This window comes from Pelodiscus sinensis, chromosome 4 (genome assembly GCF_049634645.1).
Source record: "Pelodiscus sinensis isolate JC-2024 chromosome 4, ASM4963464v1, whole genome shotgun sequence".
NCBI lineage: Eukaryota > Metazoa > Chordata > Testudines > Trionychidae > Pelodiscus > Pelodiscus sinensis.
In genome coordinates, this window is record NC_134714.1 from 131,705,990 (window position 1) to 131,733,176 (window position 27,187).

General features: G+C 47.1%; 1 protein-coding gene across 1 annotated transcript in view; it reads left to right on the forward strand.

The window, feature by feature from the left end:
* Positions 1-4,488: 4,488 nt before the first annotated feature.
* Positions 4,489-27,187, forward strand: part of LOC112544609 (interferon-induced very large GTPase 1-like) — a 33,817-nt gene continuing 11,118 nt past the window's right edge. Inside the window, exons 1-3 of the mRNA XM_075928623.1 lie at positions 4,489-4,619; positions 22,688-23,001; positions 24,870-24,941. Of these exons, the coding sequence (XP_075784738.1) occupies positions 22,707-23,001; positions 24,870-24,941 (367 nt within the window). The 5' untranslated portion in view covers positions 4,489-4,619; positions 22,688-22,706. The remainder of the gene's footprint in view (positions 4,620-22,687; positions 23,002-24,869; positions 24,942-27,187) is intronic.

Consider the following 27,187-nt stretch of genomic DNA (forward strand, 5'->3'; position numbering starts at 1 on the left):
TGAACTAGGCCGCCGGGCCTGCAAACTGTGAACTAGGCCGCCGGGCCTGCAAACTGTGGCCTAGGCCGCCGGGCCTGCAAACTGTGGCCTAGGCCGCCGGGCCTGCAAACTGTGGCCTAGGCCTCCGGGCCTGCAAACTGTGAACTAGGCCTCCGGGCCTGCAAACTGTGGCCTAGGCCTCCGGGCCTGCAAACTGTGGCCTAGGCCGCCGGGCCTGCAAACTGTGGCCTAGGCCGCCGGGCCTGCAAACTGTGGCCTAGGCCGCCGGGCCTGCAAACTGTGGCCTAGGCCGCCGGGCCTGCAAACTGTGGCCTAGGCCGCCGGGCCTGCAAACTGTGGCCTAGGCCGCCGGGCCTGCAAACTGTGGCCTAGGCCGCCGGGCCTGCAAACTGTGGCCTAGGCCGCCGGGCCTGCAAACTGTGGCCTAGGCCGCCGGGCCTGCAAACTGTGGCCTAGGCCGCCGGGCCTGCAAACTGTGGCCTAGGCCGCCGGGCCTGCAAACTGTGGCCTAGGCCGCCGGGCCTGCAAACTGTGGCCTAGGCCGCCGGGCCTGCAAACTGTGGCCTAGGCCGCCGGGCCTGCAAACTGTGGCCTAGGCCGCCGGGCCTGCATTTCCCCTACGAGAGGGGCAGTGTACTTTGAGGGCTAGGCACAGACGGGCCGAGTTAGGCCCTGGATGGGGGTGGCAACCCCAAGACAGGGGCGAGCCCCCCGACACGTGGTGGAGAATGTGGGCGCGCGACCCCGCCCCTGGACAGAGGGGCTGGCAAAGGGGATTGGTAGATGCGGGCCGCGAGAACCCCGGGGACAGAAACCGGGGTTGCTGACCGGGCGGCAGCGGTATGAAGGGGACCTGACCGAACTACGGAGGCAGTTGGCAGGCCTACAAGAGCGACAGGACCGATGGGAGCGGGAGGTCGCGAGCCAGTTGGGGGCCCAGGGAAGGGCGGTGCCCCCCGGGGTCTGCCCCTTTGGGCAAGCGCCGATTGCCGAGCCTGGTAGGGGGCCAACGGACCCTGCTAAAATGGTGGTGAGACTTAGAGTAGAAGGGAACCCCACGGTGGCACTGGTGGACTCAGGGTGCAGCCAGACCCTAGTTAGGGCCGACCTAATATCTGAGCCAGAGCCAGCCGGGGGCCCCATCCGGTTGCTGTGCGTACACGGGGACGTACGGGCGTACCCGACAGCATGGGTGCGGCTAGATGATGGCCAGGAGGTGGGGGTCTATAGCGTGGGGTTGGTCCCGACGCTCGCCTACCCCGTGATATTAGGCCGCGATTGGAGAGGCCTAGGCCGGGTGTTGCGGGAGTGGGGCCAGCAGTCAGTGCCAGGGCGGGGCACCTCCCCACACGACCTGGAGGAAGCCGCCCAAGGCAAGAGTCTAAGGGGGGAGGAGAGGCCGAACCCAGGAACAGCGGCGGGCTTGCCACCGAACCAGGGAGACCACCCCGCCTGGGAGGAGGAAGTCGAAACCCTAGAAGTAGAGGGCGACTTTATGAGAGAGCAAAGGGAAGACCAGACCCTGAGTCGAGCTTGGGAGCAGGTACAGGACCCAGGGGAGGGGACCAGCCAAGATCCCCGTAAGCCCCAAGGCCCTCGGATCTGTGTGAAGGCAGATCGGCTATATAGGGTGGTCCGGGAACCCCAGACGGGGGAAGACATCTGGCAGCTCCTGGTCCCCCACAGGTTTAGGAACGCCGTACTCCGGCTGGCGCACCGGCTGCCTTGGGCTGGCCACCTCGGGCGAGAAAAGACCCTGCAACGGATAGGGATGAGGTTTTTTTGGCCGGGCATACACCACGCCGTGAGGGCCTTCTGTGAATCCTGCCCCGAGTGCCAACTCACCAGTAGAAAGGGGGTGCCGAAAGCCCCCCTGATGGCCCTGCCCGTGATAGGGGTCCCCTTTGAAAGGATCGGGTTGGACCTGGTGGGACCCCTAGAAAAGGCCAGCTCAGGCTGTCAATACATCATGGTGGTGGTGGACTATGCCACCCGTTACCCAGAAGCGGTTCCCCTACGTAATACCACCGCCCGCACTCTTGCCGAAGAACTTTTTAAACTGTTTGCTCGAGTAGGGATACCGAAGGAGATCCTGACCGACCAGGGGACCAATGTGTCGTCCCGGCTGATGGCAGAACTATCGCGGCTACTGAACATCCACCCTCTGAGGACGACGGTTTACCATCCCCAGACAGACGGCCTGGTGGAGCGTTTTAACCAAACGCTAAAGACGATGCTGCGTAAGTTCGTGGCTGAGGACCCTCGACACTGGGACAAGCTCCTACCAGCCTTGCTATTTGCCATTCGGGAGGTCCCCCAGGCGCCAACGGGTTTCTCCCCATTCGAGCTCCTATATGGGCGACAGCCGAGGGGAATACTCGACCTTTTACGAGAAAGTTGGGAAGAACAAGAATCGCGTGTCCAAGGGACAGTACCCTATATCTTACAGCTGCGGGAACGCCTGCGGAAGGTAGGGGAATTTGCCAGGGCTAACCTCCTACAGGCGCAGGAGGTCCAAGCCCGCTATTACAACCGAGGGGCCAAACTCCGCTCCTTTGAACCGGGGGACCACGTCCTCGTCCTGCTGCCCTCTCGAGAGTCCAAGCTATTGGCCCGATGGCAAGGCCCGTTCGAGGTGGTCCGGCGAATAGGGACAGTGGACTACGAAGTGAGGCTGCCGGGGAGGAGGAGAGAGGTACGATTATACCACATCAACCTCTTGAAGGAGTGGAAGACAGCCGAAGGACTACTGGTCACCCCATATCCCCCGGATCCAGAGCTCGGGCCAGCCGTAGGGGACCTCCAGGGGGAGGCTCAGGTAACGATGGGCCCCGAGTTGAGTCCAGTACAGCGGGGAGAATTACAGCGAGTGGCCCAGAGGTTCGAGCCGTTTTTCTCCACTCGACCCGGCCGCGTCCGCACCACACATCACCACATCGCTACCCGGCCAGGCCATAAGGTGCGAGACCAACACAGGCCCCTCCCTAGGAAGATGTGGGGAACAGTCCAGCGGGAACTCCAGACCATGCTAGAGATGGGAGTGGTGGAGGAATCTCATAGTGAGTGGAAGAGTCCCATAGTTCTAGTCCCGAAGCCAGACGGCACGACGCGATTTTGCATCGATTTTCGAAAAGTGAATGCCATCTCGCGGTTCGATGCCTACCCGATGCCCCGAACCGAGGAGCTCTTGGAACGGCTCGGCCAAGCGGAATACTTCTCCATCCTGGACATGACGAAAGGGTATTGGCAGATCCCACTGACACCAGCCTCTAAGGAGAAGACGGCCTTCCCTACACCATGGGGCCTGTTTCAATTCGTGACCATGCCATTCGGACTGCATGGGGCAGTGGCCACGTTCCAACGATTAATGGACCGATTGTTACAGCCCCATCACGCCTACGCAGCCGCATATATAGATGACGTGGTGATCTATAGCCCAACGTGGACGGCCCATCTGCAGCATTTAGAAGCCGTATTGAAGTCCCTGAAGGAGGCCGGCCTCACAGCCAACCCGCGAAAATGCCAGCTGGGACGCCGGGAAGTAACCTACTTGGGGTACACGGTCGGGCAAGGGACAGTACGACCGCTGGTGGACAAAGTGAAAGCCGTGCAGGAGTGCAAGACACCCGCAACCAAAAAGCAGGTACGCCAGTTCTTGGGGCTTGCGGGGTACTACCGCCGGTTTATCCCCGGTTTTGCGGACATTGCAGCCCCTCTATCTGACCTCACGAAAAGTACCCAGCCGAACAAGGTACAATGGTCAGCGGACTGTGAGGTGGCTTTCAGGACACTGAAGGACCAGCTTACTAAAGCCCCGGTCCTGTTCCACCCAGATTTTTCAAAGCCCTTCCTACTGCAAACGGATGCATCAGAAAGAGGCTTGGGGGCAGTGCTGTCCCAACAGGCAGAGGGAGGGGAGCACCCGATAGTATATTTGAGCCGCAAGCTCTTCCCACGAGAACAGAACTACGCTACCATAGAAAAGGAGGCACTGGCAATAAAGTGGGCTGTAGACGCCCTAAGATATTATTTATTGGGCAACACGTTTCAGGTGGTGACAGACCATGCCCCCCTGAAATGGTTAAATAGCATGAAAGAGACGAACCCCCGTTTAATGCGGTGGTATCTATCTTTACAGCCGTACAATTTCAGTATAACCCATCGCCCAGGGAAGGCGCACACGAATGCTGATTTCCTTTCCAGAGGGGGGGAAGAAGAGACGGGAACGGGCGAGAGGATAGGTACCCACTTAAGGGGGGGGGTGTGTGACGGGGCGGCCCCGCCCCGCACTCAAGCCCAGGGAAACCACCTGGGGCCTGGGGCGGAGAGGGCCCCACCCACACAGCCCTACTGGGCATGCTCCAAAGGGAGCCAAGGTATAAAAGGCTGCTGGCCTGCTCAGAAAGGGCAGACTGCGACCCGAGCAGGAGCTAGCGACCACTGGCCAGAGAGGGAGTCGCCAGGGGAGCTGAGCGTGCTGCTGCCGGGCCTCTGCCGGGCTCGGCCCCAACGCCGGAGCCGCCGACCGACCACCCGCGACCCGAGTGCTGGAACGGACCCCGCCAACTCTGCAGCTGCCAGGGGGAGGACCACTACAGCCCATCGACCGGCGCCGACAGGTGGGACCGCGGCAGGCTGCGAGCAAGGGGTAGGAAGCGGCCCAGGGCAGGGAGCTAGAGAGGCCCCTGAGGGCTCGGGGCGTTGCAGGGAGGAGCCCCCGCCGAGCCGGTGGTGGGAACCACCCGAAACTACTAGGGCCCTGGGTCGGGGTCCGGTGGAGAGGGAGGGCTCGGACCCCCCTACCCCTGCTGCCGGAGACCCTGACACGTGGGAGCAGGGATACAAACTGCAAACTGTGGCCTAGGCCTCCGGGCCTGCAAACTGTGGCCTAGGCCTCCGGGCCTGCAAACTGTGGCCTAGGCCTCCGGGCCTGCAAACTGTGAACTAGGCCTCCGGGCCTGCAAACTGAGGACTAGGCCGGGAGGCCGTATTTCCCTTAGCACAGGGGCATTGTACTTTGGGACTAGGCCGGTGGGCCGTATTTCCCCTACGAGAGGGGCAGTGTACTTTGAGGGCTAGGCACAGACGGGCCGAGTTAGGCCCCGGATGGGGGTGGCAACCCCAAGACAGGGGCGAGCCCCCCGACACAGACTAACACGGCTACCCCTCTGAGACAATTTCTTTGTTAAACCAAGGCTATGTCTACACAACGGGCCTTACAGCAGCACTGAGTTTCTGCTGCTGTCACATTTCCTGCGTAATCACTCTAGGCCAGAGTTTCCCAACCTATGAGTCTCAAAGCAAATATGGGTCACCATTACATTTCATAAGGGTGGCCAAGTGTTTCCCCAGGTGGCTCTGCCCTTCACCTTCCCCCATTTTTGAATTGCCTTGGGTCACCAAGTCTTTCTGAATTGTCAAAATGGGTCATTTTTCATGTGTTCAATGAGCTTGTTGGCATTTTTTAAAAAGCATTTGAATTGGCACCAGTCATATAGGTCTGCAAAAGGGAAATCCAGGTGTGTCAGCCATTTGAGGACAAGTGGGTATTGCAGAGTTTGGAGACTTACTGAGGCATGGGCAGAGTGAAGGCAAGACTATCCTCTTTAAAATGTGCTGATGAACAAAGTAGGGAAAGTTTCGTTTAGTTCTAACTTGTGATTGTCTGTACAGCACCTTGTGCAATGGGTCCCAGCCAGGATATGGTCTTAAGGGTGTGTCTACACTACATCTCTCTGTCGACAGAGAGATGTAGATTAGGTACTTCAAAATTGCTAATGAAGCGGGGATTTAAATATCCCATGCTTCATTAGCATAAACATGGCTGCCGCTTTTTTTTAGAACAGAGCTATTTAAAAAAAAAGCAGCTGTCTAGAGGGGGATCTTTCGAAAAAGAAAGCCTTTTTCGAAAGATCCTTATGAGGAATAAGGGATCTTTCAAAAAAGGCTTCATTTTTCGAAAGATCCCCCTCTAGACTGCCACTTCTTTTTCAAAAAAGCTCTGTTCCAAAAAAAAAAAAACCGGTGCCATGTTTTTGCTAATGAAGCGCGGGATATTTAAATCCCCACTTCATTAGCAATTTCAATGTGCCTAATCTACATCTCCATCCGTAGAGAGATGTAGTCTAGACACACCCTTAGTCTCTATTGCAATACACTTGTTAAAAATATCAACCAGCAAATGAAACCCATTAGTCATGAGTTTAGTCATTCTTATGGGTTGTAGAATAACGCCAGGCCTCTTGGAAGGAGCCGACTCCCATGTTACATGTCCCTGTATCACAGCAACAGGCAGCCTAGGCTAGTGAGTGGGTGGTGTAAGGGGCCCCATTTCATCTCGGTGGACTGCAAGATTGTCATAACCAAGATAGTCTTCCAGGACAGGTAGTTTTGCTAACTGTGCTTATATCCCTAGAAAATGTGGGTTGTGCCAAATGAACCATAGCTGTGCTCTGATTGGATGCAAAGGGAGCACATGGCTCTCTCAGTCAGTGTTTTATGCAATCAGCACTTGCTTACCTCACGTGCGCTGGTTTTACATGCATGATACTTTAGTAACACCAGTAGGGAAAAAACCTACAGAACCATATCAGAAAAAAACAGCAGAATCTGGCAACTGTTGCATGGGCAACGGTAAACAAAGTGTCTTGTGGGCCACACACAGAACCTATGGGCCAGGTGTGATCCAAGGGCCACAGGTTGCCCACCAATGCTTTGTCATCCTGGGATCATGGGTTCGGAGTTTAGGAGATGCAATTATCTAAAGTGTTATCATGACCTCACCCACCATTCTACCTCCCAGGGTTAAATAAAATAAAAAGGTCCAAGGAAACATGCCAACAGAAATAAGCCACCAACAAGGAAGCCATTTGAGATTTTTATTTTGTTGAAATGAGAAAGATGTTTTGCTTACGCATGATCACAAAGCAAGAATACAAATCTCTTAATAGCACAATTAAGAGAAACTGACCGGCATGACCCGAATTCAGCAGTTTAATTGTCTTCAGATGATTCTGGTCTGGCAGGAAAGATTCAGTTTAAGCATTTAAAATACAGAGAGTACTTGGGCCTGAATCTGGCCTTGGATTGATACAGGGATATGTAACATGGGAGTCGGCTCCTTCCAAGAGGCCTGGCGCTATTCTACAACCCATAAGAATGACTAAACTCATGACTAATGGGTTTCATTTGCTGGTTGATATTTTTTAACAAGTGTATTGCAATAGAGACTAAGGGTGTGTCTAGACTACATCTCTCTACTGACAGAGAGATGTAGATTAGTCACATTAAATCCCCTCTTCATTAGCAATTTCAGATATCCTGTGCTTCATTATCATAAACATGGCACTGGGTTTTTTTGGAACAGAGCTTTTTCGAAAAAAAGTGGCAGTCTAGAGGGGGATCGTTTTGAAAGATCCCTTATCCTTCATAAGGATCTTTCGAAAAAGGCTTTCTTTTTCGAAAGATCCCCCTCTAGACTGCTGCTTTTTTTTAAATAGCTCCGTTCTTAAAAAAAAGAGACAGCCGTGTTTATGCTAATGAAGCATGGGATGTTTAAATCCCCGCTTCATTAGCAATTTCGACGTACCTAATCTACATCTCCCTGTCGATAGAGAGATGTAGTCTAGACACACCCTTATGGCCACAGCCCGGCTGGGACCCATTGCGCGAGGTGCTGTACAGACAATCACAGGTTAGAACTAAATGAAACTTTTCCTACTTTGTTCATCAGCACATTTTAAAGAGGATAGTCTTGCCTTCACTCTGCCCATGCTGTGGTGAGTCTCCAATCTCTGCAATACCCACTTGTCCTCAAATGGCTGACAGACCTGGATTTCCCTTTTGCAGACCCACATGACTGTTGCCAATTCAAATGCTTTTTAAAAAATGCCAACAAGCTCATTGAACACATGAAAAATGACCCAAAGGGCTCGTCTACATCAGCAAATTGTACCAGTTAAATCTGTTTTGGAACTGATTTTATTGTCAATTCAACTCCTTTGTGTGGACACTCATTTTGGGTTCCAGAGGAAACTAAATAGGTTTAGGGTAGGTCAGTTCCTGAAAGACTTATGCTGGATCAGTACAAGGGCACTGGAATACCTTTTGGGAACTGGATAGGGCATCCTGTTGCCTCTGCCATCCAGTGCACCCCTCCTGTCTAATAAAGCTGCTCACCACCCATCCTCCCCAATAAGCAACTTCCCCTGGTCTGCTGAGAGGGGAAAGTTAAATGGGAAGTTTGTTGGGGCCACCAGCAGCTATGCCAGAGTTTCTAACCTTCCTTTGGCCACACACAATAAAACAGTGTTATCCCTACCTGCTGCGGTCGAATCCCCTCTCCACGGCAGTGCCCTGCACCTGCTGATCTAGGACTTTGGAGGAACCAGTGTGAAATGATGGGGGAAATACGTACCCTCTGTGAACCAGATCCCTGCAAATCTACTGTAACACCCAGAGCCAGGGCACTCTCCTCCCAGTTTAATGGAGCAGCTGGTAGAACAAAGTCAGTGATTTGGGATGGGCTGTTCCCAGAAAGCTACTCCAGAGGGATGTCCTGTCCCAATTAGTTTCAGAGCAGGTCTGGGCCTGGCGCAATGAGATTTCATGGATCCCTGAGCCATACGGGCTGTCACTGGGGGTGGGGGTGGGGCGTGCAGACCCAATAGGACACAAATCTGTATCCCTGGGGAGGGAGAGGCAGGGGCAGGACTGGAGTTTCTGCAGCAACCCTAAGTGAAGCAGCAAAACCTGAACCCAAGATAGGAATTTGCCGCAGTTACAGTGGAAACTCGCCCACACACTGAAATACGCAGGGGCAGAAATCCCCCCTAATGGCATCTGCTGCACAAATTCTCTGCAGTGCCCCCAGCCTGTAACGCTCCCTCCCTGAGCCCTTTCTTTCCAGGGGGACGGAGCGCACGACTGGATGGGTCAATGGATCCTTCTAGGTTCCCGCAGGGGGAATCTCTCCTCTTCATTGCGATAAGCCACTCCGGTGCCGAACCTTGTCAGTGCAGCTACGTAGCCGATCTCCCCATGTCACCCATTGCTCCATCATCCTTTCCCCTATGCAGCACATTGCAGTTTACAATGAATGTCACCTGCCGTTGTGTTGCCCAAGAACTTCTCAGGCCCTTTCTGGAGTCCCTCACGATCGCCCCAAGCAAAGCATTCAAAGGCATCAGCACATGGTCCCCTCTCATTTCTTCCTCCATCATCCCAAGTCAGTAGTAGATGCACTGAACAACACCAGCCCTAACCTTGCTCCTTCAGGCCTCCCACCTCTCCCCAACCAATCCTCAGATCTCGCACATGGGCTCTGCCTCTTATGGTTCCAGTGCAGGGCTCTTCCCCCTCCCCCGTCCGCGGTTGTGGGGCTGGCACCGGAATGCTCTGGCCTCCCTTGGGATGCTCAGGGGTCCCCCCTTGGACTAAGGGCAACAGGGCAGCAGTTCCCCTGATCAGGGACCAGTGTTTTCGCAGGAATTGAAATGGGGGGAGCAGGGAGGGCAGCCATGGCTGAGACTGAGAGAGCACAGATCAGCTGCATGACTCCACATATTGCCATTTCCCTTCCCCCGGCTGGGACAGGCTCACACTAGTGCGATGCAGCAAGAGTGGCCTCCCTACAACCCCCTCACAACACAGAATGTAGGTGGTTTCCTGGGCACTTTGCTAGTTTATAAGAATAGTTGGGAGAGACCTGTCCAATCTAGAGATGGAGCAGCACAGACACAAGAAGCAAATGCTGAGTGATGTCCTAACATAAGGCTATTCAACACGTGGCCCATGGGCCGCATGCGACCTATGACGTGTGTTTGTGCCAACAGAGGGATGCAGTCTAGACATATCCTAGGGGAGAAAATCTCCCATGTTTCTGCTGTTTAGTCACTGAAATGATTTTCTTACATGTTTTTCATGCGTTGTTTAATGTGAGAGGTTTGATCCCATGGTCTGTGGACAAAGTCCTCTCAGTATCGGGCTGGAGGAGAGACGTACCCCAAAGGAAATTCTAACCTTCACTTTACAATGGGGGGCGGGGGGAGGAGTGAAATTGCAGTCTGAATGATTTACAGGAATTAAGCTCTAAATATTCCCCAAAGCTTTTGAACTTTACTCTCAGAGCAGCGTGAGGTATTAATTGCCAGGTGTTAAAAGATGAGAAGGGACACAGGACTTTCAGTGTAGATTTACACAGAGATAAAGGCATAACTAATAGGAAATCCTTTCCTTGTGTGCTGTGTCAGATGGGAGGCAGGAATTTAAGGTCACATTTTCTGCGTACAAGAGCTCTTGTATGGCTTGTCTACACAGTTCCATGTGAAGAAATGAAACAGACAACAATGCAAAGTACTTGAACTCTGTCCATTTCCCCCAAAGCAGTTTTGTTAGCCCTGGGTCACTGGTTCTGAATGTCCTCTGTCCCTCTGTTCTCCTTGGTCCTTCTGCACATCTTGTGCGCAAGGACTGCGATGAACTGGAGGGAAACTGCACAGGCTACATTTGGCTGCTTGTGTTATAAAGGTCCCAGTCTCAGAAATGTCCAAAGGGCACATGGGCTGCAGGACAAAGTAGTGTGCAGGTACAAGCTAGCTTTAACTAGTGTCTCTTTTATTTCCACTCACTTCCTCCTCACCCTGGTGCATGAGAGTTCCCCAGCTCCTCAGGTTTCTGGATCCTTAGCTGTGCCCTGCACAGGTGGAAAAATCTTGACAAAGCAAATAAAAGAACATATTGATTATCTGACCACGAGGCAAAAAATACATTTGTTCGGTTCCCCTGTGGTTACCTCAACTCAGATTTTCGTACGCAGCCCATCTTTGCAGCAATGTGCAAGTGTCTGGCAGTAAGTTCAGATGCTTCTTGAAGTTTTCTTTTCCCTTCCCAGCACCCATTTGAATTTCATGTGGTGTCGGTGGGAGCCTGGGGAACTCGAGTGCTGGGTTCTGCCATGAATGGAAGTACACTGCAACTATCCATCTGTCATAAAGAGTTCATTGGATCATAAACCAGAAATCCCTCCCATTTGTATATTGATAACAACAGGCAGGGTGGCAAAGCTTCAGCTCCGACACTTCTTCTTCTATAGCAGTTCTTCTGTGGGCTGCTTCGCTGGGGTGTTTCCAAACAGCTTTTCCCAACACGGACTCGGGTTGTTTTGTAGCTGCTCTGGGGGTGGGCTCTCTTCAGAAAGATCCCGAGCCGCTGGCTCCGCTCTGGTGCCGCCGGTCACTCAGGCGTTCTAAGGATGCCACTCTGACAAGTTGGGTCACAGGGTTCCCCTGGAGACTGTCACCTCCTGGGCTGATCATAACACTGAGCCTGCCTACCTGCCCTGTGGGTGCCCCACCACCCAGTCCCACTGGGTCAGAACCTCTCGTCTGCCTCAGCAAAGGCACAAATTTGGGTGACAGTCCACAACTGAGTAACACAGACACTGAACCAGCTCAGGTCTGGGAGGGGTCAGCTATAGGGACTTGTCAGCTTCCAGGAGCAGCACCCCAGATAAATCCATCTCGCTCTGTATAACATTTGTACAGAGCAAAATCATCATGTGTTTGTTCCCTTTATCAATGAAATAGAGATTTGCACAGCTTTGCTCTCCCCACTGGTAACAATTATTTACACTGGTTTTATTAATAAACAAAAGTGATTTTATTAAGTATTAAAAGCAGGACTTAATTGGTTGCAAGCAATCGCTGATAGATCAAAGTAAGTTATTAATAAAACAAAACATAAGAACATAAGAACGGCCGTACTGGGTCAGACCAAAGGTCCATCCAGCCCAGTAGCCTGTCTGCCGACAGTGGCCAGCACCAGGTACCCCAGAGGTGGTGGACCGAAGACAACGATCAAGCGATTTGTCTCCTGCCATCTCTCTCCAGCCTCTGACAAACCAATTCTATCCCCCTGGCTAATAATTTCATGGAGGTTAGGTCCATAAAAGGCTTTCTAGCTTCTCTTTAAACTCTCTTATAGTCCTTGCCTTCACAGCCTCCTCTGGCAAGGAGTTCCACAGGTTGGCTACACGCAGTGTGAAGAAGAACTTTTATTTGTTTTAAACCTGCTACCCATTAATTTCATTTGGTGTCCTCTAGTTCTTCTGTTATGAGAACTAATAAATAACTTTTCTTTATCTGCCCTCTCCACACCACTCATGATTTTATAGACCTCTATCATATCCCCCCTCAGTCTCCTCTTTTCTAAACTGAAAAGTCCCAGTCGCTTTAACCTCTCCTCATATGGGACCCGTTCCAAACCCCTAATCATTTTAGTTGCCCTTTTCTGAACCCTTTCCAAGGCCAAAATATCTTTTTTGAGGTGAGGAGACCACATCTGTACACAGTATTCAAGATGTGGGCGTACCATAGTTTTATACAGGGGCAGTAAGATATTCTGGGTCTTATTTTCTATCCCTTTCCTAATAATTCCTAGCATCCTATTTGCCTTTTTGACCTCTGCTGCACACTGCATGGAAGTTTTCAGAGAACTATCCATGATAACTCCAAGATCTCTTTCCTGATTTGTCGTAGCCAAATTAGCCCCCATCATACTATACATATAGTTGGGGTTATTTTTCCCGATGTGCATTACTTTACACTTATCCACATTAAATTTCATTTGCCATTTTGTTGCCCTATCACTCAGTTTAGTGAGATCTTCTTGGAGTCCCTCACCGTCTGCTTCTGTCTTGACTATCCTAAACAGTTTGGTATCATCTGCAAACTTTACCACCTCTTTGCTTACCTCTTTCTCCAGATCATTTATGAATAAGTTCACGACAGCTAAGCCTAATATACCAAACAAAGTTATTGCAAATCCTATTTTTCATCCTAGCTCTTATTTCAGGTAAAGTCCTCAAGCCAGAGGTGACCTTTCTGGATTGTGTCTAGCAGGTCTCCACCTCTATTGTTACCATCTTTTTGTTTCTAAGTGCAAACGTAATGCAAATAATTAATAGTAATAGAAATCTCAAATTAGGCCCCCCCCAGATTAATGGAGAATTGCTCATTTTGTCCTTACGCATTGTGCTTCTTCTCTCAGATGTAAAATGTGGGTATAGATGAATTCCCCGCCTCAGAGGGATGATCACTAATGTTTTTTATGAAGCACTCAATATTTTGATGGACTCCATCAAAAAGAGCAGGAGTAAATTATTTCTGTATTCAGTTCTCCATTTGGATAGTGTACAGTGAACAAGGCATTAAGTCAATTACTGAATGAGAAGAACAAAAACTATGTTCAAATGATAACCGTTCAATGCACATAATCCATGCTGTGCACTCAGTGAGGTAGGGGTCCTTGAAAAATATAGTATGTGTCATCATTTAAAACTGTATCATCATAGGCCAAATTAAAATCACAAAGGAAACCTTAATTTCTTTATTAAGGCTGATGACATGAAAACAATAGAAAAGAAAGCTGACAGACTCTTGGAAGAACGCAGAAATAGAAACCAAAGACTAGACCACAAGGAACATGAAAAAGTTTGAAGAACTGTGGGAGAAAACATTCTATGAATTATGATATTCACTATGAGCTAATAAAAGCTATGAGCAAACAAAGGAGCTCGGTCAACTAAAAGCTTCCGGAAGTTTAAAGCTTGTCTAACAATGAAATGAATTCTTTCATAGTGAAAGAAGATCACGTTGACAAATTATAGCAGGGCCGGTTTAACTTCTTGTGGGCCTGGCACCAAACATGTCTGAATGCCCCTTTTGAGGGAATAGGGCATGGCAGGGGAGGTGGTCCTCAGTGAGAGAGGTCCACTGGGGGCAATGAGGCACATAGTAGCGGATGTGGCACCGCTCAGCCAGCACAAGGGTGCTGTTTATAAACACGCAACTGCCAGCTGCACACTGACCTGCCTGGACCTGTGCTGCCAGCATGCCCCTTGAACCTGGGGAGTGACCTGCACCCCTTCCCAGTGCCCTGCCCTTATGCTCAGCACCCCCTCGCCCACAGATCCTTATGCCCAGCATCCCCTCGTTGAGACTTTCCGCTGACCCTATCCAACTCCCCCATACCTGCTATGCCCGGCACCCGCTGCCTAGAGACCCCTCCACTGACCTTCCACCACAACTGCATAGCACCCCCCGCCCTCAGACCACCCCTCACTGTCCAGCACCCCCCTCCTACTCCCATGTTCCTGAGGGAATTCTGCATCAAATTTACAATTCCATGCACAATACTTGAACATTCTGCAAAATTCTGCACATTTTATTTGTTAATAAATAACATGGGCCATACCTGCCACAGAAACTTCCTGGGGCCCTGCAGCTTGGCAAAGAGAACCAATAACACAGCTGACTCCTCGGCAGGTTACACAGATACACTACACACTTTAGATCAACATCATATACACAGTCATGTCGGAGTCATCTTGGCCAGAACATTGATTCAGCACTTGTGCTATTTTTTTCAGGTGGTTTTTCCCATGCATGCATTGTGGTTACAGTATCTTCGACATGACATAAAATACTTGCAAACACAAACATGCAGTGATAGTACTATGGGGGGGCTGGGCACGCACTTTAGCATGGGAAAACGAGAGAAAAAAAAGAGATACTACGATTAAACACAAGAAAGCACAAGAAGCAGGGTCACTGGGGAGGCAAAACAAAAGCTGTTCTGAGAGAGGAAGGGGAAAGCAGTTGGCACTTCAAAAGGAGCAATCATAGAATCATAGAATGCTAGGACTGGAAGGGACCTCGAGAGGTCATCGAGTCCTGTCCCCTGCCCCCATGGCAGGACCAAGTACTGTCTAGACCATCCCTGATAGACATTTATCTAACCTGCTCTTAAATATCTCCAGAGATGGGGATTCCACAACCTCCCTGGGCAATTTATTCCAGTGTTTGACCACCCTGACAGTTAGGAACTTTTTCCTAATGTCCAACCTAAACCTCCCTTGCTGCAGTTTAAGCCCATTGCTTCTTGTTCTATCCTCAGAGTCCAAGATGAACAAGTTTTCTCCCTCCTCCATATGACACCCTTTTAGATACCTGAAAACGGCTATCATGTCACCCCTCAATCTTCTCTTTTCTAAACTAAACAAACCCAATTCCTTCAGTCTTCCTTCATAGGTCATGGTCTCTAGACCTTTAATCATTCTTGTTGCTCTTCTCTGGACCCTCTCCAATTTCTCCACATCTTTCTTGAACTGCGGTGCCCAAAACTGGACACAATACTCCAACTGAGGCCTAACCAGCTCAGAATAGAGCGGAAGAATGACTTCTCGGGTCTTGCACACAACACTCCTGTTAAAGAAGTGGCCTTTCAAATGGAAATGATATCTTGGGGTGTGTCTACACAGCGGTGCTATTTTGGAATAACAAGCGTTATTCCGAACTAACAGTGTGAGAGGCTACACAGCAATTCTGTTATTTCTACATACATTCAAAATAACCGACGGCTTATTCTGAATTCTGTAAACCTTACTGCAAGAGGAATAACACCTCTTCTGAAACAGCTGGGGGGGAGGGGGCTCATGCTTTGACTTTCTCCATCTGAGGCGGTAGGTCTCAGGCTGGCTCAGACTTCGGTCCCCTGGCTTGGGGTTGTGAAGCAATTTTGGTTGTCAGAAGCGGGTCATGGTTCAATGAGGTTTAAGAACCTCTGTGAATGAGGGTGACGATATGTCTGTTCACTTCCACAACACATGAAATGGACCATCTCCTGCATCCTTTCATCTGGGGACGATCTGCTTCTGAGCTCAACTCCTCCACAATCACAGAACTGCCTTGATGGCTCCTACTTGTAGACACTGACACCTTCCTTTCAGTGAATCTTTCAGTGTGCCATGTACTGGGACAAGTCCAGACAGCATGTCCCCTCTTACTAAGCTTTTACTCTGCATTTGATTAAAGACACCATTCCTGTCAGTATGATGTCCCTAAACAGAGGAAACATAGCTCCCTCCATTTTCTTTTACTCCTCTGAGAGGTGCTATCTTCTTCACTCCTGGCTGAGGCACTAGCCCCGGCATGGTGAGGTGGCCACTTCATTTTCAAATGTTGGTGCATTTTTCCTTTTGGAATCAAACCAGGCAATTCTTTGTTAACCACAATGTTCAACATCCCTCCAAATTAAAAGTCAGTTGTAATGGCTAAAAAAGTATGTAAGCAGGGTCTGAATCAATGCTTCCATTATAGCCCGATCAAATGGGAAAGGAATCTTGCATGTGATTAGTTCACTCAGTTTGTTTAGGCCTGCTAGATATTCAACTGTTACAATGGTGTTTTGCCCATTGTAACCAGTTGGGCTGTTGTGGGGTCACAAACTACATTACCATTAAATGCAGGAATTGTAAGATATGACCACCATTGCTTGCAGTTATTGGGAATGAAGAAAAGTCAGTCTGTGTTTAACTCAGTTCAAACGAGAGAAACTGTCAGTTGGTTGGCCAGAGACTTGCCTTCCAGAGCCCTGTGATTGAGCTGGGGAGGAAGGTGAGTCAGCAGGCTGCATGCCCTCCAGGCATGAGCCATAAGACTGGTTCAACTCGTTTCTCCCCACGGTCCCAATGACAGAGCTAAAGAAAGGCTCCATAAGGAGTCTCTTATGTATATAAATAACCCCAGTGGCTGCTGGACTCTCTTATGGCTGGACTGTGCTTTGGGCTGAGAGCAGGCAGGGTGGTGAGGGAGGGGCGTGAGTAGCAGAACAGCGGCAGTGAGGGGTGGCTGATGGACAGGCGTGAGGAGCAGTCAGTAGAGCAGCAGCAGCAAGGGGTGATGAATGCCCAGCAGAGTGGTGCCAGGCAGCAGCGAGTGGGTGGATGGCAAGTGCTCCGATAAGGTGCGTCCTGCCTTTCCTCTCCCCCCACTCAGATTGGGAGGTGCACGCTGCAGATGCACCTCTGAACTCTGGTCTGCCCTGAACAAGGGCAGTGACCAAGTGGCGTGCAGACAGGAGTTGGGGACATTTACATTGCTGGTCATGAGAGCCTGAGAGGAAAAGGACACCACCCAACCTGCTTGAGCTGGGACGTTTACTTGTGGTTTTGTTATGAACTTTGGTTGTGGTGTTTTCCCAAGTTAATACCAAGTTACTTCCCTCCCCTTTTATTAAAAGTTTCTTTTCCATGCTCAGACTCTGTGCTTGTGAATGGGGAAGCATTGACTCAGAGGCACCCAAGGGTGTTGTGTGAATTTCCCAGGTTACTGGGTAGGGGCTTGAGCCAGTGCTGTGTTGGATGGATGAAAAGGTACTCCTAGGCTATGTCTAGACTGCAGGCTTCTTTCGAAAGAGGCTCTTTCGAAAGCATCTTTCGAAAGAGCCTCTTTCGAAAGATCGCGTCTAGACTGCAGGCGGATCTTTCGAAAGAGCAAGCCGCTTTTTCGAAAGAGAGCACCCAGCGAGTCTGGATGCTCTCTTTCGAGGAAGCCCTATTTACATTGAAGAACGCCTTCTTTCGAAAGAGGAACTTTCGAAAGAAGGCGTTCTTCCTCGTGAAATGAGGTTTACCGCCATCGAAAGAAAAGCTGCGTTCTTTCGAAATAATTTCGAAAACGCGGCTTGAGTCTGGACGCAGGGGAAGTTCTTTCGAAAAAAGGCTACTTTTTTCGAAAGAACCCCTGAGTCTGGACACGGCCCTAGATATTGAACCCAGCTCTGGGTGAGGAACTTGCCACAGTCTTACCAAAGCCAACTCTTACAGAACATGAACCCGGACCCTCAAAATCATTAAATTGGAATAATAATCTGTGATTTATAAAATTAAAATAATATTAATTTCCTTCTGCTATTTGATCTGATGTGAGCTTTTCTTTCTTTCTTTCTTTCTTTCTTTCTTTCTTTCTTTCTTTCTTTCTTTCTTTCTTTCTTTCTTTCTTTCTTTCTTTCTTTCTTTCTTTCTTTCTTTCTTTCTTTCTTTCTTTCTTTCTTTCTTTCTTTCTTTCTTTCTTTCTTTCTTTCTTTCAGAAGTTCTCGTGCTTTTCTGTACAAACCTGAGAGCTAGAAATGTATTTTTAAACAAACTGAAAGATGAGATTCTCCTGTAATCCCATGACCCCTAAAGCTGAAGCTTTAAAAGTAAAAATGCTCACACAACTTCATTACAAACCTCTTGATGTTTGGTAAATAACACTTATGGTTATTAGTGCTAGATTATCCCCTCCGATATATTTTATGATGCAGGTTGGTATCTTTGTAGTGTACACAAGGGGAGGGGGGGAAAGGAATTTACATTTCTTACAGGTACTGTCCTATTGAAAACCAGGTTTCAGTCTCATTTGTGAGGAGGATCATTTTGACATTTTCATGTCTATTTTTGTTGGACATTCTTTTCTTGTCACCTGGCAAGAATTTCAGGAAGGTGTCCACATGGCTGCTTTCAAAGGAATTTACTTTCAGTTTTGTTTCCTCCACCTTCCCTCTCTTGGCATAAAGAAAACAAATCAGAAACTTCACTTGCAGCAGACGCCTTACTTCTCTCTTGATTCGAAGGCTGCGTGGAAGGTAGGAACTTTGTTTTATTTATTCTAACCAAAATAAAGTGGGCTAAAACCTGAAATCCTTTTTCAGATTTTACCTAACTGATTTAATTCAGATATTCGAATAATGTAAGACCAAAGGGGACCATTGTGATCACTAGTTAGACCAGTATAGCACAGTCCATAAAATTTTCCTGCAATAATTTATGCAACTGTTTGAATTGGAGCATATCTTTTAGGAAAACATCCAATCTTGATTTAGAAACTGAGAGATTCCCTGAGTGAAGATGGAGTATAAACTGAGAAAGGCACTCAGAATTTGTCCCCTTATGATAAATCTCTATAACCCAATAGGATACGAAAAAATATCAATAGAGATTTTAATCTAGAAAGGTGATCTTTTGCAATATTCAGAAATGCCCCTGCTGATAATACAGTTCCTTCCTAACAGTGATTTCACTACTTTCCATGTACTTCCATAGTGAGGGTATTGGGAAGGTCTGGAATGACCAGGTGAAGAGTTGAAGCGTTAGCCTTAAAAGGAGGGATGGAAGAGACATGAGGCCCTTGGCTAAAACCTTGGGCTAAACCCTGAGACTCACAAAAGAAGGTGACAAGTATCAGAGGGGTAGCCGTGTTAGTCTGAATCTGCAAAAGCGACGAGGAGTCCTGTGGCACCTTATAGACTAACTGAAGTGTAGGAGCATAAGCTTTCGTGGGCAAAGACCCACTTCATCAGATGTGGTGAGACCAGTCTGGCTGGTGGGAGGAAGAGGGCTTACATCCAAGAGTTTATTGTTTTTCATAGATGTAACTCTTTTGTCCATTTTATGGGTCAAATGTATGTGTTTCAGAAATTCCTTTGCTGAGCCTATATATATATATTTGATTTTCCTTTGAAGGGTCCAGCTAGGAAACCAGAGCTCACACAGCCAGTGGGACTGAGGAGGAAATGTGTCTAAGCAAACTGGGGAGCTTGGGAGGGCTGTGGCATTAGTGTTGGGGTGTAGACATTCAGACTGTAGGGACCCATTGTCAAGAGGGCTGTCAGGCACAGGTTCTGCACCTGGGGAGGAACAGCAATCAATCACTCGCCAAACCAAAAGACCTTAGCAGCATGTGGGAGCCCATCACAACACACTGATGTCCAGTCGGAGAGCAGGACTGGACCAGCTTGCAACAGTGGTGATGGGTAATAACTACCTGTCATTGTATGCAGTGTAGCTGTAGCTGTGCTAGTCCCGGGATTTTGGAGAAGCAAGGTGGGTGAAGTAATATCTTTCACTGGATGCACAGTAGATATAAAAGGTGTCACCTTGCCCACCGTGTCTACCTGTTATTCTTCATGACTCGAGATTTAGATGCTATTTCCATGGAAATCTCCAGCACTGGATCATTCTTATCTGTGGTTGAACAGACCTTTTTCCACTGAACCAAAGCCCTAAGTCCCAGTTACCACACTTGAGACAGGTGGCCTGATCTTGCTCTTACAATGATTTTTCACCAGTGTGGCTACATCGATTTGAAAGGAGATATTTGTGATTTAGGGCCTGAACCACAGCTGACTGCTATGAATGGAGAACTCCCACTCACTTCGCTTACCTTTGGATCAGCCAACTACTTTAAGTTATGTAAACATAGTGCAACTTGTGAGCGAAGTGGGAAATATCTGCAGAGCAGGGTTAGGAGAGTAGAACAGGCATTCTCAGTCCTGCCTCTGTCTCTGTCTACAAAAACATTCAGGCACGTCTACATTACAAGGTAAGATCAACTCTAATATGGTCAATTTTGGGGCACCTGAATTGGAGAAGTTGAAGGTCCATGCCCTCACTACGGGGAAGAATCAAATGTTGTCCACAATAGAGTGTCACCTTTAAGGAACCTACTATAGATTCAGAGTGAGGCACCATGGGTAGATTGCAGTCTGGGATATGCTCCTGGTGGCCACTGAGACCCAAGCTGTGTGGTTAGGGGCTCATGTCCCCAGCATCCCACAATGCACTCATTTAGTCCCTCCCCCTTATGTGAGTTAAAGGGGAGGCAGTATGTTCGCACCTTTTGAGGTCCTTGTCACCTGTGCAGATGCCAGAGCAGCATGAGCATGGAGCCTGTTTTGCAGGAAACCATTGTCACCTTCATGTGTGTCATGGTGCACCTAATGGCGCAGTACTTGGAGAATGCATGCATGTCACCCTGCCAGGAAGAGGATGAAGCGTGGTGTGGTATGGGCGAGCAGTTCATGCATGGCTTGGTGTTGATCCTTGCACAGCCACCAGTCAATTATATGGACACAGTGCAATACCAGTTCTGGCGCCATGAGACAAGCTCAGACTGGTGGGACCGCATTGTGATGCAGAGATGGGACAATCAGCAATGGCTGCAGAACTTCTGAATGCGCAAGGCCATATGCTTGAAACATTGCGAATGGCTTTTCCCCGCACTGAGGCACCAGAATACCCGAATGAGACCCACTCTGTAGACCCAACTGCCCTATGGAAGCTTGCAATTTCAGACAGCTACCAGTTAATGGGGAATCAGTTCAGACTGGGGAAATCTACACTGGGAACTATTCTCAAACAAGGAGCCAAGGCGATCAATACCATTCTGCTACGGAGGGTTTTGATTCTGAGAAACGTGGATACCATAGTGGATGACTTCGCTGTGATGGGGTTCCCTCCCCATCTTGGTCCCTGACCACTTTGCCTCAGAGTACATCAACCACAAGCAGTACTTCTCCATGGTGCTGCAGGCACTGGTGGATCACAAGAGCTATTTCACCGACATCAACGGGAGATGGTTGGGAAAGACGCATGATATGCACATCTTTAGGAATTCTTGCCTCTTCAGAAAGATGCACAAAGGCGCTTAATTCCCAGATAGGAAAATAAGAATGGGAGAAATGGAAATACCTATTGTAATCATTGGCACCACTTACACACAAGGCTCTCTCATACCTACTGACACCTATTTCAGAACACAAACTTGAATCCACGGGCTCTGTTTTGTTCATCTTAGAATAATGGACCCATGGCCACATGCACACGGAAATAAAATTCATGAACTAAAATCATATCTGGCACTTTCAGCACTCTCTTTTTTGAGTGTAATGAACTATTAGCTCTTAACAGAATCTTAGCATTACTGAAGCCAGTTGTGAGAGACAGTGTGCTTAGATGGTATTTTACATACAACTCCTCCATGGTAGGCCATGTCTACACTACAGAGACTAAAAAGGCATAGCGTAGGTATCACAGCTATACTGCAGTAACCCCACAGTGTAGAGACAGCCTACAGAGATAGAAAGGATTTTTCCTTTGCTGTTGGATTTCCACCTCCTAGAGCCATGGTCAATAGAAGCATTATTCCACCCACTTCTATCTATACCATGGGTTAGTCAGAAGAGCTAAGTTACTTAGGGTATGTCTACACAGCAAAGTTATTTCAAAATAACAGCCATTATTTCGAAATAACTTTCCTAGTGTCTACACAAGCCAACTGCTATTTCAAAATTAATTCAAAATAGCGGAGGGTTTATTTTGAAATTGGTAAACCTCATTCCATGCGGAATAGCGCCAATTTCGAAATTGCTATTTCGAAATAAGCGCTGTGTAGACTCTTATTTCGAAATAGGGGGCCTCCAGCCCTTCCCAGGGTGTCCTGCTGGCTGCCCTGGCCACAAGGTAACTTCTGACCTGATGCCCTGCTGGAACCAGTTTCAGCTGGCCTTAAATGCGATTCAGCGTCCAATCAGTGTGGACGTGCTATTTTGAAATAGCAAAAAGCTATTTCGAAATGCATTTTGTGTGTAGACGTGTTATTTTAAAATAAGATATTCTGAAATAACTATTTTGAAATTAGTTATTTTGAAATAACGCGGTAGTGTAGACATACCCTAGGGGTGTGAATTTGCAAATTTTTCACACCCCTGAGCAGCGTAGCTATATCAACCAAAATGTTAAGTGTAAACTAGGCCTAATGTAAAGCTCATGCCGAGGTCTGACATCCAGAGGAATTCACATTCTAAGTGGGTTGTTGTTCCACACCACACCACAGTCACCAGTGCAAATTAAACCTAAACCTTCAGAACCATGGCTCTGTGCTATTTACAATCTCTTCAGAATGAAAGCTTCCATTTAAAAAAGTATTTTTCTACCCTTTATGGTTGTAAAGGTTGACTTCTGAATGTGATCTGTCTTAGAATGCTCCTTCTGTAGTTAACTTTTGTAGTTATTGTTGTTTCATTCCAGTTCTTGTGACGGGGAAGTAATGGCTGCCAAGGAGAAGCCCTCAGAGATTATACAAAAGGCCCAAAGAAAACTAACAGCTGTTCTTCAAAGAGATCCAGAGGCCGTCTTGAGTGCTTTAGATTCCCATCTCCTCATTACACAAAGGGAATACTTTGCACTGAGTCAAATAAATGATCCACGGAAGCTAATTGTGACACTGATTGAAACAGTGCTTCAAAAGGGAGAATTGGCCCATGAGCAATTTCTAGATTGTATGGAAAACCTGCAACACACATTTCCAGGCTTACAACCAATTTCTGAGTATTTAGAAGATGGTGAGTAAACTTTTCTCTTTAGCATATATTTTTCAGATCAAAAAATATTTCAGATTATCTCTAAAGAAAGAACCTCCTCTTAAGGAAAAATATTCTAGAATTTAATACAGAACAAAAATCTTTCTATAGGCTTTTTGAACTATCCTGTATAATTTAAAAGAGAAAGTCATCTTCCAAACTGTCTTTCATACCCATCATTCACCTACTATATGTTTGTCTAACCTCTAGTAATCTGATCCATACTGCTCCATTGTAAGATTCATTTTCACCTGTAGACTAGGCAGAATTTGATTTAGAGTCCAGATGACTAAGGTTAAATAAGATGTTTTAAATGCTTTAATAAATCCTACAGGTTGAACCTCTGGGCTACGTCTACACTGGCATGATTTTCTGAAAATGCTTTTAACGGAAAACTTTTCTGTTAAAAGCATTTTCGGAAAAGCACGTCTAGATTGGCAGAATGCTTTTCCGCAAAAGCACTTTTTGTGGAAAAGCGTCCATGGCCAATCTAGATGCAGTTTTCTGCAAAAAAGCCCTAATCGCCATTTTCGCAATTGGGGCTTTTTTGCGGAAAACACTACTGTGCTGTCTAAACTGGCCCTTTTGCGCAAAAATATTTCGGAAAAAGACTTTTGCCCAAACAGGAGCAGCATAGTATTTCCGGAAAAGCATTGACGATCTTACATGAGATCGTCAGTGCTTTTGCGGAAATTCAAGCGGCCAGTGTAGACAGCTGGCAAGTTTTTCTGCAAAATGAGGAAAAACTTGCCAGTCTAGACACAGCCCTGTAGTCTTCAAACAGCCTGGCAGTATTTTGAAGGGAAGGAAAACAGGAATATTGAGAGTCTTCAAGAATCTGAATAGGATTTTATGTGATACTGTTTTTTTAATCTGATTTACTTAGTGGAAAGCTGTCAGCCACTGCAGAAGTAGAAGAATTTTCAGAGATAGTAGGGTTTTTAAATTGTGACATTCTTGCCTTACCAGAGCACAATATTAAATTTGGGGAAAAGGAGGGTCAATAGTTCCCCTCAAAAAGTGAAAACACCTCAGGAGCTTTTAAATTCTCAATGGTCATTTGCACTGCAAGCGAGTAGTGACTCAAAAGGAAATTATTAGCAGTACTGTAATGCTATGATTCTATCAGTTCAGGATCATACTTTACAGAGAATCTAAGGGCATTATCCTAACAATACCAACTAATGGTTGCATATTTCATTGGATCATAGCATGAGTAAAATGTTTGTTAAGATCATACTTTTTTTCTAGAAGTAACATAAGAATTTTTAGAAGTTAGTAGATTTCCATCTTTTTTTCCCTCAGCATGCTTTTGTCACAATATGTTCAGATTTTAAGTCAAGAATTCTTTATACATTCTACAAGACTGTTTCCAATGTTTCAGCTTCTGTACTATTGAATGTAAAAGTATTAGGTCAGTGTTAGAAAAGGCTATTTGAACTGCTGCTAGATATAGATCTTATATCCACTAAATCTTTAAGTCCAAATTTTGGAGTTATATTCTCAGGATCCAATCAAAGCAAAAAATTCTACATGGTTAGATTAAAATGAAGAGTTTGAAAAGGCTTCTTTCAACCTCATTTCTAAATTACTTAAGTAAAATGAAAAATGAACAAAAAGTCTGACAAAAGAAGGAGTTCCCAGATATCCTTTCCATATTTCCCTTAAGGAAGGTTTGATAAGTATAAGATTACTTCCTTGTACAGTATTAGATAGTTGTTGAAATTTCTTATTTCATTTTCTTATCCTTGATACACTGACAACCACTCCACTCAGGGCTCTCAGCTGTGTTTTATAGAGACTTAATAACTAAAAGTTGTTAATATCTTTTCCTTTGGGTTTCTTTCTAGGTTTTTTACTTCAGGACCCAGAAGTTGATATTGAGCAAGTCTCAGAATCAGAGCAAATTGGCCTTCTGCAAGGTAGCCCTCATAAATATTTTCTATATGCACATGTAGTTAATATTGAATCACATACATTCCAAATGCTATTAGATTAATGACAGCTTTGAATGCTTTAGCTAACATAACACAATACAAACACACTAAACATTAATCCTCGGTAGTTTAGAAAATTTCACTTGAAAAACCCAGAATGAATGATGTAGCAGATCTGTGAATCCTCAAATACCACTGAGCTGGGTACTTTACAAATGCTTAGATAGGATAGGTATGTTAGTAACCCGCTGTACATATTGTCAGATTAGAAGGCACAAAGGCAGTTGCATACCACAGTAAACTGTGAAAGGGCCTGATTTGTCAGTGGTATTATATCATGGCAGACATGGATTTGTGCCTGCAGTTGTCTGTATGCTCCTATAAGCCATTTCTGTGGGAGAAGAATGAAGAAAGGTTGGAAACTTGGGCAAGATTAAAAAGATCCTCCTACTCTATTGGCTCACAACAGCAACAAATTAATGGTTGCTAAGTATAACTATGGTTCTTCCAAATGTGAGGCAGATGTGTGTTCTACGTAGGTATGTGTGCACCCAGCATAGCAGAGGGAGAGAATTTTGTCTAGCAGTAACCACAGTGGACAAGTGCTCATACCTTATGGTCACAGATCTGTCACTGGCAATATATGAGATGGTGCCTTTCCAACACATCTTCGTTCCTTCAAACCAAATGTCAAGTGTCTGATGCAGAAGGGAAAGAGGGTGGTTTCTTCTTCGAGTGTATGCATCCCTGCATTCCACTTAGATAACTCACAAGTAGTACTCACAGGAGGTGGGTCCCAGAGTCTATGGGCATGTCTAGACTTTGTTTTATTTTCGAAAGAGAATATGCAAATTCCCATGGGAATTTGCATATCTTCTTCCAATTGCTTTTTGGAAAGTAAGTCTTTGGAAAGTGAAAGTAGTCTGGAGATGGGGTTTTTTTTGGAAACCCGCTCCCCTTTTTTGAAAAACCACATAAATCTCCTTTTTTAAGGAAGAGCATTTTTTTGAAAAAGGGTTTTTTCCCCACGAAAAACCCACGTCCAGACTACTTTCACTTTCGAAAGACCTGCTTTCAAAAAAGCGATCGGAAGAAGATATGCAAATTCCCACAGAATTTGCATATCCTCTTTCGAAAATATAACGTATTCTAGATGTACTATGTAAACAAGTTACACCAAGTTCACATCCACCCTTGATGCTATGGTAGTAGTATAAGGATTGGTAAGTGTATGCACAGGTGACTAAGTGGTAGTCCTGCATATATCCAATACTGAAATGTGACTTAAAAGCACTATTGAGGTATTCTGCCCCCTTGTAGAGTAAGCTTGAGATGGTGTTGCTCATGTTACTTCATATGCAGTCTTGATGCAAAAAGTTATCCATCTGGAGATGACTTGTGAAGAGACTGTTTGTCCCTTCATCGGGTCTGCATATGGCACAGATGAGGTGAAATATAAAGGGGTTTAGTTCTGTTCAGGTAAAATGTGAAGCAGTGCCTGACATCTTGCTTCTCCTCCAATGTTGAATGCAGCTTAGGACAGAATACAGATAGATTCACTGCCTGGTTCAGATGAAATTGAGATCCCACTTTAGATAAAACATTTAGGGTCTAGCTAAAACGTCTCTTTGTCTTTAGGGAATTGTGTACAAGGAGGCTTTGCCAACAAAGATTGCAACTCACACTGTTCTCTCAGATATTGTAGCCATCAGGAAAGCAGCTTCATACAGCTGAGGGAAAGAAGATGCCAAAACCATATTGAGATCCTACCAAAGAACTAGTTCTCTTACTGGCAAGGGCGAAACGGGCTCCTTTCAAGAACCTTGTTATAATGGTGTTTGAAAATACCGTCCCCTCCTGAATGGGTGGATAAAGGGCCCAGGTTGCAGCCAGATAGACCTTTAAGCAACAAAATGCAAGATATGAACCCTGGAGGTCCACCAAGTATTTTAAGAGGCTCAGAATCTCAGTCAACGTTGGTTGAACCCCACAAGTCAATGATCACACCAAAATGTGTTTCTATTTGCCCAAATAGGTCAATTTGGGAAAAGATTTCCTACTATTAAGTCAAACCCGTCAGGATCTGAACATTGCTTCTCCTCTGCATTTAACCATGGAGCAGCGGTGCAGTGAAGTGTAAAGTTGAATGTGGGATGCAAGGTCTGGTCGTGAGGCTTGGTGAGGTTGGAATGAAGATGTAGAGATCTGGAAGCCACACTGATAATGCCTTG